We start from the raw sequence: 13,159 nt of genomic DNA, 5'->3' as shown, positions 1-13,159 counted from the left end.
TCTATTTAAATACAATATATGGCATTGTGTTCTGAGGAACCACATCCGAGCTCAATTAAGTTTTAAAAAAGTGGTAAACTGGTGATAAGAGTTATCACACACTCTAGTTCTCTGGAAAAATGTGAGCTGTTCAAGCAACTAAGGATATTAAAAGTGCCATGCATAGATACAGGGTGTTTCAAAACAACACCGACAAAGTTTGGAAGGTGATCCCTGACACCAAAATAAGACAAAAAGTATAGACCAACCTGGGTGTACAAATGCTCCTTCGGAGTTATAGGCTGCGGAAAACATGAAAATATGAACTTTAAAGGTCCATAGCTCCAAATCCTAAGGTACTCATGAAGCAATTTTTGTAGAGGGAGTTCGGCTACGGGGATATAATTTGAAGTACTCACCAACTCCCTCTATAAAAATTGTTGCGGAAGTACCTCAGGATTGTGAAACTTGGATATTTGGATAGGGCACATACTAGTTCCAAAGTGAAGTCTTGACCCGACTACGGTAAGTCCCATAGTATTGGAGTTATGGACCTTTAATGTTAATTTTTTTTTCATGTTTTTTTCAGCCTATAACTCCGAAAGGAAGCATTTGTGCACTCAAGTTGGTCTCTCCTTTTTGTCTTATCTTGGTGTCAGGAATCATCTCCTAAACGTTGTCAGCGTTATTTTGTAATACTCTGTGAATATATATCGTTTATATACACAAGATATAAAGGATATATATATATATATCCTTTAACTTTCTGTAACTTCTCAAAACATAATGTATAACCATGGGCGGCGATTAGGGGGGCAGTTGCCCCCCCCCCCACTTTTTTGAAGTGACCACTTAACTCTTTTAAATCATATCATATATTTTTCAGGGATAGGCTAGAATCTTCATTATTCGTTTTAAAAAAAGTACCAAAAAAGCTTTTTACTTCCGTTTTTTCTCAAGACTGGAGGCATTATAGAACACGTTACATATGCTTTCACGCCTTTTTGCGTCGAGACGTAGTGTGATGACGTCATAACTAAAAAGATATTTTTTGTTATGATTTTTTTATTACTTTTTGCAAAGCTTACTTTTGCTCCTAGAAGATTGAAATTTTGCACACACATTTAGTACACGCCTTAGTATTTTTCAGATTTGTTTCAGATCTCTGCGTTAAAACAAGGGGGTACAGAGGGGGAGAAAAGTACAAAGAAGGAATATTTTTTATACAAGTAATCCATTTTTTCATGATTTTCCCACCTCAGGTACACGATGGAGACATGTGAGTGGTACCGTTTGAAAGTATGTTTTATTCTGAAGGGAATGATGTACGAACAATGATAATAGGATAAATAGTGATGTCTCAGGAAAATTTTATATTACATCCGGGTCATCTGGGGCATTGTGGGAATGTTCTTAGCTCATTGGTAAACATTTTCCCGCACGCACGTACGTCCCGCACTTTCCCGCACGTTTTTAAAATAGAAGCTTGAAATTTTTTATACACATTTAGTACATCCCTTCGTAGTTTTTTTAGTTGATTTTGAGATCTGTGCGTTAACAAAGGGGGTCCAGAGGGAATCAAAGTTTAAAAAAAAATCAGAAAAAAAACAGATTTCCCTCAAAATTTCCCGCCTTAGGGATATGATAGGAAAACGTAAATGGAACCGTTTGAAAGGTTGTTCTATTCTGAAGGGAATGAGGTACTAACCATGATCCTAGGATAAAAAGGGATGACGCTGTAGCTGATTGACTGAAATTCAATAATTTACCTTTAAAAAGTCATAATTTAAAATGGTTAATGTATATAGTTTCATTTGGAAATGTAAAGTTTTTTCATATATTACTAGTTTATAGAAATGGTACCATATAATATTTGTCGTTGCGTAAGTGTGTATTGGTTATTTGTCTTCCCGTGGAGTTAAGACAACTACAGGAATTGCGTTTTAATTGCAATTCAAAGGAATTACTATTACAATTGCGTCGTAGCATATGCTTGTAGTATTTACTGTCTTTCATTTTCTAAGAGTAATTGCATACATTTAATGGCAAGTGTGGAATTAAAAATGTAAGTTGTTCATTAATCCCCAGTTTCAATACAACTTCTATAAATAAAGCCTCATCATTCATTAGTATGATTAATAATATCCTTTCTATTTATTTGTTTTACAAATATGTTATTAAATAATCTGATCACACAATTTTCCAGACAGAATTTTAAGATGTTCATGAGCAAGGAATCAAGGGTTAGTACCTATGTGCGTTGCTCTTGTCAATTTACTTAATTAAATATGAAACACGATATACGGTATTTTAACTGGAAAAGATAGTATCCTATTAGTTATACAACCTTTCGTCAAACAAAGTGTTAGAATTAACCAGGAACACTAACATTGATATACACATATTCAGATCATATCTTGCCCCCCCCCCCACTTGTAACGTCCAATCGCCGCCACTGTGTATAACCATCTTCCCGCTGACATGAGATCTGAAATATTGTATTAGAGGTTTATTTTATCCTGTAGATGAAATCATATCAAATTTGTAAAGAGTATTACATAAACCATATTGCTGTATGTAATTCTACTAAATGCAACCGAACCAATTTGTAACTTCATTGATATAAGAAACCCAAAAATGAATGAAATCTAAACAGATGGAATGGAGAGGAGCTTCGTGTTTAGTGCGGCGCACAAATATTCCAGTTCTATGTTCATTTTCAATCTATTGGTAATAAAGGGATAGGGTACGCAATGCTACGCGTATGTCCATCAATATGTACATCAGTATGTATATATATCAATATGAACAATAACGAAGCATTAGGATGACAATAGCAAAATTTGTCTCTCACAAGTTCAAACTTCCTTCAGGTCTTATGTAAGATCTTTTATGATTACAGTGGCGGTTCTTGAGGGAAATCGCATCAATCGCTAAAATTTCCGTACCTGGTAGCGATAATTTTTACCGGTTTTACTTCCCTCAAAAGCTGCCTCTGTAGTATTCATCGTCTCCTTTAACCTAGAGGGCAAAACCGTCGGACGTAAAACTAGAGTAAAACAAACTTACTGTTTGTTTATGTTGCGTGGTCCCATTCACTTTACTATCGTCGGTGGAAGTGCTTAAACTTTGACCAAAATTCTGCTGCCATCTTCTCTGTGTTCTGACGACTTGCACAGAGCCACCGGGAAGCTGCGCCTGGAAAACCTCCATCTGTTGGTGACGCTTCTCCACGGCACCGTTGCCCATGCTGCAGTGGCGAGAGTCAACCACCTGAAATAGAAAAATTAATAAATATCAGAACAACAGTCAAAGTAAAATTACGGCAAAAGAATTATTTCATTGAATCAGGTAGATAAGTGTGGTTTATTCTAGTTCTAAATGAGTCAGAAATGCAGTATAATATAACTCATATATACAGAATACAATGTACATTTGAATCAGTAGTTTTGAAAAGGTCATGAGTCAGAAAATGACGAGTTTACATTAAGTACACTTTTTGTTGTTATCAATTGGTCCACATAAGTTGTTCATTTCGTACACTGACAAGAAAAGTCTACTTTTTCAAACAATGGTCAATCGTTTCATGTCTAGTAGGATTTTTCAAAAATTAAACAGTTTTTTTGTTGTTTGTTTTTCATTAGTGTACTTTTCTAACTTACGACGTTTTCAAAACTATTGATTTATTTTAGTAATTGGAGGCAGTGTTAGTACTTTGAGAGGAATTTCCCTAATTTAGGAAAATTTCGTAGGCAAATGTAGCAGAAAAGAAAAAGAAAAAAAGAAAAAGAAAAGTGAAAAGGTACTTTTATTTTCTTTGGTAGCAGCTGGAAATCCAGGGAAATTTTCGCGCAGACTGGTTGACTAATATAAATGTTTAAATTTTTCTTTGTTCTTCAGAAATGAACTAAAACAATAGCGATACTATGTCTCTCTCTCTCTCTCTCTCTCTCTGTGTGTGTGTGTGTGTGTGTGTATGTGTGGTTGGTGCTTCCTTTAATAGAACTAAATTAATGTTATCACATAGTTTTTGTCATAGGAATTGGACAGTCAATAAACTGGGAAAAATTTGATAAGAAAAGGGAAAATTTTGAGCTAATCTAGGGAAATTTTCTTAACCCATTTAATCCCAAATTATTTTTGTTTCAGAATTTCTTAATTCCTTCTAAATTTATTGATTCTGACATCATTTAATATATTTTGAGGATTTTAGTGTTGTTGATTTTATTGATTTTTAGTTTATCGTCCCTTTGAGTAGCGAGGCTATATGAGACGTGGACCGACCGATTAACGTGAAATCCGAACCACATGAGCTCCTGCTGGGAATCGAACCCCACGCCAAAGGCGCGTACGCTAACCGCTTAGCCGCAGAGGAGCTCAAGAGGATTTTAGTAGTAGCAGAGGGACTGGTAACAGGTCCTTATTGTAAAAGACGAAATAAATCCACAACAAATAATCCACAGACAAAAATTGATAAAAAATAAATTTTTCCCATTTGGGAACACTGGGATTAAAAGGGTTAAAGAAACCTACGAACACTGTACAGAGGTTCAGTGATAGGGCGCTTACCGCTGGTGCAAGAGGGCTCTGGTTTCATCCCAGGTCATATGAGTTTGTGATGGACAACACTGTTTTCGTGGGTTTTCTCACCGTTTCCTCCCCCATTCTTATCCCACCCCCACCAATTTTTCCACAACCATTCACTTTAATTAATTATTCATTTTCTCTAGGGTACAGAGTATAATCGTCGGACGTAAAATCAAAAGATTTTATTTCAGAATATTAATTTTCATCGTTTTTAATCATCAAGAATTAATGCTTGGGTTTATAGTCCACAAATACTAATTATTCTTCAGTGACAGCGGTCAAAATCAGTTCTTGGTAAGAAATGGAAGAGAATAGAATTAATAATTTTATTGTTGTTAAGCTTTACAAGCAATCGATGACGTCCAATTAATTAATATACATATATATTCAGATGTTATTATAATTATAATAAGCATAATTATTTAAATAAAAATAGAATCTGACACGAGCAATCATTTATTGTTACTGAGCTGGTACAGTTTCGGCAAATATCTGTGCCTTCATCAGACATATTATCATTGATGAAGGCAGTGTAATCTTGCCGAAACAGTAACCCAAATTAAGTAACAATAAATGATTGCTCGTGTCAGATTCTACTTTTATTTATGTTATGCATGTTCCAAAGCTAGATTGGGCCATATTTAGGGGTAATTACGGACACTATGTAAAGTTCATTTTTTCATGTTTTCGGCAGCCTATAACTCCGAAACTAAGCATTTGTGCACCTAGGTTGGTCTATACTTTTTGTTTTATCTTGGTGTCAAGAATCACCTCCCAAACGTCGGGGTTATTTTGAAACACCATATATATATATATATATATATATATATATATATATATATATATATATATATATATATATATATACGAGAGTAAGTCAAAAATTATCCGCAATGTAGCCGTAACTTTTCTTTCATTGTTCACACTACGGACCTCTGTCCTCGTTTGTTTTATTATTATGGTGCTGTGGTCATGCTATGAAAGTTTGATCCTAATTCCTCCATTTGTCTTCCTTTTGTTGCAGATAGATCATGGCTGCTCCATTACAGGTTTGCACCAAAGAGGAACAAGGCACAGTGATCCGGTTTTTGTAGTCAGAAGGTGTATCAGGAACCCTGACTAATTTCCAGACGATGTGCCACTTCATTAATAGTCCCTCATCTGTCTAACAAAATCATGTCACGTACACGAGCATAACACTTGACCGACCCTTTCTGAATTTTTCAATCCATTCGTAGACACTCCGTGGCGGCAAGACACTGTTCCCGTATTGTGGCGAAAGTCTCTCATGGATTGCGGCCCCTGATACACTTTCCGACCACAAAAAAGTCAGATCACTGCTCGTTGTTCCTCTTTGGTGCAAACTTCTAATGGAGCGGCTATGATCTATCTGCAACAAAAGGAAGACTAATGGAGGAATTAGGATCAGACTTTCATAGCATCACCACAACAGTATAACAATAAAATAAAAGAGGAAACAAGCCAATATGAACAGTGTAAGTAGAATTATGTCAAAATTGCGGATATTTTTTTTACTTATCCCCGTAAATTAGACTTTCTCTCATACATGTATATATGGAAGTATTCTGATGATGTTTCTGATGAAGTCTTTTAATATATTACCGAAACAACATTATAAAATTTTAAATCGCATTTTACGTATTAAAACAAATTTTATTTACAAGATATATGAAAATTTGTGAATAAAATACGTTCAATCTCAGGACATTCCTTACTTAAAGACTTGTTTATCATATATCATCAAATTTAGTTCCGTTAAGGTCACTTTAGATTCTCCTGCCAACATTTTATCAAACGCGTTTAATACAGAATGAAATGAAGACACATATCTATAATGAATCTGCTCGTACGTGAGTCAGACAACCCACTTTGATTTACGAACCATCAGGTCAGTGTCCCTTCAAATAAAAAAAAATGAATAAAGTGCTTTGTAATATTCATATTCCGTTATTGAGAACATGTTACAAAAATATCCGCGTTACACTGGTAATATTCATCAGTTACGCTCCATCGCTCATAACGCTTCACCGGGCACGCGTTTACCGTCCACACACAACACTTTTTTGTGTAATTAATTTTTCAACACAATGTTGGACAGTCAGCAATGTTGGGAAATCAGGTCGCTACATTAGGAGAAGTTGTGGGTTGCTCTTTTCAATACACAAACACACTAATTGTCGTTTCAAATACTTAGCATGAGCCGTTGCTAAGATGGTCACTGTAAACGAACTATTTTATTTTATTTTGTATTATTATTATTATTGTGTTCCAAATACCGACAAGTTTAAATATTGTGCACAAGTGTAAATTCTAGAAATTATATAAATATGGAATTTATTTACAATTTGTTTTTGTTATATTGAACGAACTTATAAAGTGCGTTACTGAATTCTCTGTGTGTGTGTGTGTGTGATTTGCGACTTTTTTTTTTTTTTTTTTTTTTAATTTTGCGCCCTCCATTTGATAGAGCATCAAAAACTATCTCAAAGAGGTGATGGAATTTTTCGCGTCACTCTTACCGTTCCTGAGATATTGGCCAAAAAAAAAAAAAAAGTATCAATTTCCGAAGATCTAAGGAGCCATATGTAGGGAACCGTAAGTCATAGAGAGATCATGTTGGTGTTAATCAATACATTTGGTACCAAATAGTGACCAGTGGCCACTGGCCAACTGGCCACCGTCCCCCAGATATTGGCCAAAAGAGTTCGGATTTCGGGAGATTTAATTAGCCATATCTCGGGAACCGTAAGTCATAGACAGATCATATTGGAGTTGATCAATACCTAAGAGGATGGTGAACATTTTGGTACCAAATAGTAACCGGTGGCCAACTGGCCACCATTCCCCAGATATCGGCCAAAAAAGTTCGGATTTCAGGAGATTTAAAGAGCCATATCTCGGGAACCGTAAGTCATAGAGAGCTGATATTTTGAATATTTTTCAATTTTGAGCCTTCTAGTTTGAGCATGTGTCTTCGTAAAACAACATATCATAGAACGTTTTAACAGAACTCTTAAAGAAAACATGGAGAAAATTTAGTACTCAAGGAAATTGTAAATAGTTATATTACAATAATTGTTTAATAAGTATAATAATAAAGTACATAGAACAATTAAAGTTCGTTTTGGCAATGCTCTTGGAGCATTTTCAACTGGTTTAATTTCATATTCCGTATTTAGTTAAACGTAAACGCTTATTATTATTTTAATGTAGGGTTAAAATTTGTTAGGAATGTTTTATAATCGCATAATGCGGGTTTGAATAAATTGAAGAAATAGAGGTATATAATTTTTAAATGTTGACTTTTCTTAAGGTGTTCCTGTTTTGTATACTTGGTATTAATATTTATAATAAATGTAACACTGCAAGTAGTTCAAGTATAGTATTTTCCAGAATGTATGTTACCTGTTACCAGTACTACTTGTAACTATCTGAAAAGATACTTCTAACAAGTTGCTCGTTTTTCAGGCCACGATGGTCCCTTGATTTGGTAGATGTGTGAATTTTTTTCTAATGATCTTATAGAGGGAGCTCGTATCTACTTGGTGAGTGAATTGTCAAAACCAACAAAATTTTTTAGGGGAGCGCTTTTATCTTCATACACATCTAACTTTGTTTCATTTGATACCATCTAATTTCCAACATACATCTGTAAAGGCTTTTCATTCTCTGTTTTTTCTCTTCTCCTAGAACTTTGCCTCATACCGTACCACTCCACATTCCATACATATGTTTTCATCAGCTTTTTCTTCAGCCCTATGCCGATGTTTCCAGTTAGAAGCTGTTGTTTTTCTTCTCCTAGAGTCCATGGCTCTCATCCATACAATACCATACTCCATACATATGCTTTCGTGAGCCTTTTCTTCAGTTCTATGTTGTCGTTTCCGGTTAGAAGCTTTTGATTTTCTACCCTTAGAATCCATGCCTTATATCTACATCACGTCACACACCATACGTAGGTTTTCATAAACATTTTCTTCAGTTTTATGTCGATGTTTCCGGTTAGAAGTTTCTTTTTATCTTGTTCTAGATTTAATGCCTCACATCCATACAATGCCACATCCAATATATACCCTTTCATCAGGCTTTTCTTCACTTCTATGCTGATTTTTTCGTTTAGAAGTTGCTCTTTTTCTTCTCCTAGAATGTTTGCTCCATATCCACACAACCCCACATTCCATACATATTCTTTCATTAGTATTTTCTTAAGCTCTATATCGATATTTCAGGTTAGAAGCTTCTTCCTCTTTTTCTTTTTTTTCAAATGTCTTCTTCACCTGAGCTATTTTCTATTTCAGACCTCTTTGAATCTATTATTGCTTGTTAGGTTACTCCCTTAAAAAAATCATCTTTTTCATCAAGTAATCTTCAATTTCCATCTTGGTTTTACTTTGGCTTTTATTTTTTGTGCACTGTCTTGCTATTGTTGATGTTCATTTATTAAATGTATTGCTAATTGCTTGTTGCATTCCATTTACACCTGCCTCTAACTTTTCTCACTGTCTATCAATAGCGCGATATCGTTCGCAAATCCGTTTGAAGTAATTTAGTGATTAATTAATTCTAAAGAAAAGAAAATGAAAATTCGAAACATAAATTTACGAAAAGAGATAGAAAAAGCAAAAACAAATTGAAGAAAATGGGAGGAGGGAGACACTTAGAATCTGTAGCGTCGGTACAAAGTAAACAGTTAATGTATTTGAAGTTGTCATAATTGCTAGACACGTGGCCTGTTCTTAGTTTAACGATTTGGTGCTTTTTGCTTGGTAAACAGAAGAAATTAATGAAATTTTCTTAGTATTTGACCAATATTTATTTAAAAAAAAAAAAAAACTGTTAGAATGGTAGGCCAGTTTTTAGAGGCAAGAACATCACAAGTACGAAGTTATATACAGGGTGTTTCAAAACCACACCGACAAAGTTTGGGAGGTGATCCCTGACACCAAAATAAGACAAAAAGTATAGACCAACCTGGGTGAACAAACGCTTCCTTTCGGAGTTATAGGCTGCCGAAAACATGAAGAAATGAACTTTAAAGGTTCATAGCTCCAAAACTATGGGACTTACCGTAGTCGGATCAAGACTTCACTTAGCAATTAGTATGTGCGCTATCCAAATATCCAAGTTTCACAATCCTGCGGTACTCACATAACAATTTTTATGGAGGAAGTTTGGCTATGGATATATAACTTAAAGTACTCACCAACTACCTCTATAAATATTATTACGGAAGTATCACAGGCTTCTGAAACATGAATATTTGAATAGGGTATATACTAGTTCCTCAGTGAAGTCTTGACCCGATTACGTCAGGTCTCATAGTATTGGAGCTATGGATCCTTAAAGTTTTTTTTTTTTTTTTTTTTTTTTGCAGCCTATATCTCCGAAATGACGGATTTCTACATCCAGGTTGGTCTATACTTTTTGTCTTATCTTGGTGTCAGGACTCACTTCCCAAACGTTGTCGGTGTTGTTTTGAAACACCCTGTATAATGCAATCAGTTGAGTCACTGTAACTAGAAAGAACAAGAAATTCAAGTGAAACGTAACTTCTGTTCGTATCTCCTATTGTGTTGAACTCAGAAGCTAAAACATATGAAGGATTTTTTTTTTTTTTTTTTTTTTTTTTTTTTTTTTAAGAAGTGCAATGTACCTGCTTCGACATTAATCTCTGGGTGCGATGTTCGCGGCAAGCGTGAACATCCTGTTCCACGTGCTGTAGTCCCGTTAAGGCTAACTTCCCCTTTTCCCCCGAATATGGAAAAAACAACACAGGTCTCTTTTTTAGAAATTTATTCCTTTCCAGTCAAACAAGTGTACATGGTCCAAAAGAGCTTTCGCACTCCGTTGAATTAACGGAGAATCGTCTGGCGGCGATGGAGCTTAACTTGCAAATCGGAGAGAACAGAACGATTTACGACTTTCCAAAGATTTAAACACACAGCTGAAAACGACTCACTATCTGTGCGGTCATCATTCTGAAAAACCTTTTTGGAATCACAGTGTGATGTTTTAAAATAAATACAAAAGCAATGTTAAGGACTCATATACAAAAATCGTGATCATTTTTCTTGTTTACAAGAACAAAAGACACAATTATGAAAACCTCACAGTGATTCTACCAATTTTTCCTTCCTTTACTGAAAGAGGATGGCACTTCACTGTAAGAAATAAAACACATTTGATTGTGCTGCGGGGTCGCGGTGGCTCAGTGGTAGAGCATTCACCTCTGGTGCATGGGGTCCTTGGTTAGATCCCCGCTCGCGCCAAGTGAGCTTTGTAGTGGACAAACACTATGTGCATGGGTTTTCTCGGAATTCTCCTGTTTCCTCCAACTTTCTTTATTCCACCATATCATTCATTTCTCATCATCATCGTCTCCTTTAGCCTAGCCGGCATAACCATGGGACGTAAAACTTAAAGATTTAGTACTAATTGTCTTGACTCTTGTTACAGAGAATGCAGCACTGTGGTTCACTGATAGAGCTCTTACATCTGGTGCGTGGGGTCCCTGGTTTGATTCCCACCCAAGTAAGTTTGTGGTGGACAACATCGTGTCCGAGGTTTTTCTCGGGATACTCCCGTTTCCTCCAACTTTCTCATCCCACCAATTTTTCCGTCATCATTCACTTATCTTAGCCTAAGGGGCATAATCGTGGAAGGTTAAATATTTTGTTTCATATTTCTCGTTAGAGAAAAGTGTACTTCAATTTCGACCATGTATGTTATTCGAATTATTTATAGCAATTGGTGCATGAAGGACCACAAATAATGAAGATAATAGGAAAAAGAAGAAACAGCATGCTTGGTCATTTTATTCGACACTCCGATTGGATCACTGTGCTGATAGAGGGAAAGGTAGAAGGAAAACCAGGAAGAGGAAGACCAAGGATAGAATATCTCGATGCAGTTACGAAGAAGAGGCCTTATCAAAGTATAAAACAGTTCTCCTAAGCGAGAGAAAAGTTTTAAAAAAATCATGTTGTCCACCAACCTATGCTTGAGGTGAACATGAAGAAGAAGGTGCGGGACATCATTTAAAGAACAAATACCAGTGTGCGAATTTTTACCAAAAATCGAACTCAGATCTCCCGTAGTAAAGACATAAATGTTAAGAGAGCACCCGTGGCGCCACTGAGGCTGTAGCGGAGAGAAATAATGGTTGACATGCTTAGCTGCTAGTCTTTCTGGTTCGAATGTTTATATTAATAACAAATACCAGTTTAAACCAAAGCTGGAAACTGTGTTTCGAAGGTATTAATAATACAATATACATCCTCCACCTCCAACCCAAACAACACGCATACCTAATTCCAAAGCTAGCGTTAACATGCACGACGTACAGCTCCCAGCATGCAAATGGAGTGGATTTTCCGGTAGCAAAAAAAGAGAAAAAACCCAGACTACCAGCCAGAAGAACTTTTATTTCTCTTTCTTTCGTCAAAGATGAACGACAAATTCAAAGAATACAAATGGTTAACCTGTTCATTTGGAGGTTGTAATCCTCACCAAGACAAGTAGCCTCTTTAATAAAAACATCTTTCCACTTATGTTTATTTAATTAAGATGGGCGCCTCACTTGATAACGAAAACGATCCCTACCTCAAATAGATTCTTTTTTTTCTTTCGTAAGTTATTATTTTTTTTAAAAAAAATGTCAAGACGATAAAGGAAACTATAGAAACCATTGTACGTAAATTCATTACATTGTTCCTTAATAAAAATCGTGACTAGATAAATCTCTCTATATAAAAGAAAAGTTCTGGCTGACTGATCAACACCCAGGCCAAACCGCTTAAGCTAGAATCTTGAAATTTGGATAGGATATAGGATTTGTGATGTAAAGTCCCAGTAAGGCAGGATTTTTTGGAAATTCAACGAGGAAGAGGGAAGAGAGGTGGCAATTATTATCATGAAATGTCATATCTAGGAATCTCTGAATGTTAGAAACATGAAGTTTGGTATATGGACTTCTCATTTAAAATAATTAGGCATATGTTTCGTCATTTTTCGATATTTACCCTAAAAAGAAAGAAAAAGGCGGAAGGAAAAGTGTGGGGTTACAATGTTATAAATAAATGGCCATATCTCAAAATTCGTTAAAGTTAGAGGCATGAAAATTAGTATTTAGGTTTTTAATTTAAAATAGTTAAAGACATGTTTTCAGCGTTTTTAAATGTTTCTCTTAAAAGGGAAGAAAAGGTGGGAAGATGGGGGATTGTAATTGTTAAAATAACGTAGTCATATCTCGAAATCCCACAAGAATAGAGACATTTTTTAAAAATAAATACCAACTAATTCGACTGATTATTATTATTAAGAAACTGTTCTGCGGCATTTAAAAGAAATATCTGTGGTGATATAATTCTTTCAAAAGAATGCACATGTTCTTCATATTTGTAGTTAAAAAAAAAAAAACACAATCTATGGTAAGATAGTTCCTTCAAGGGACTACATATATTTTTTATACCGGTATTTTCTCTGAATTTTTGATGTCTTGATTATCCTAATATTTGCTTTAAATACTTTAAGTAAATTTATTAAGGAGTTTCTAAAATGTGTATCTCATATG

At 35.2% G+C, this 13,159-nt stretch overlaps 1 protein-coding gene across 2 annotated transcripts in view; it reads right to left on the bottom strand.

The window, feature by feature from the left end:
- The window catches only part of LOC145694344 (uncharacterized), a 273,653-nt gene that overhangs the window by 46,994 nt on the left and 213,500 nt on the right, over positions 1-13,159 (bottom strand). For both annotated transcript variants that reach the window (XM_081770471.1, XM_081770472.1), the window contains one exon: positions 3,049-3,252. In XM_081770471.1, coding sequence (XP_081626597.1) covers positions 3,049-3,252 — 204 coding nt within the window. The remainder of the gene's footprint in view (positions 1-3,048; positions 3,253-13,159) is intronic.

The sequence above is a fragment of the Thermobia domestica genome, chromosome 9 (assembly GCF_964235325.1).
Source record: "Thermobia domestica chromosome 9, izTheDome1.hap1.1, whole genome shotgun sequence".
Lineage (NCBI taxonomy): Eukaryota > Metazoa > Arthropoda > Insecta > Zygentoma > Lepismatidae > Thermobia > Thermobia domestica.
The sequence above is the reverse complement of the archived record's forward strand: the minus strand, read 5'-3'. Positions and strand labels throughout refer to the sequence as shown.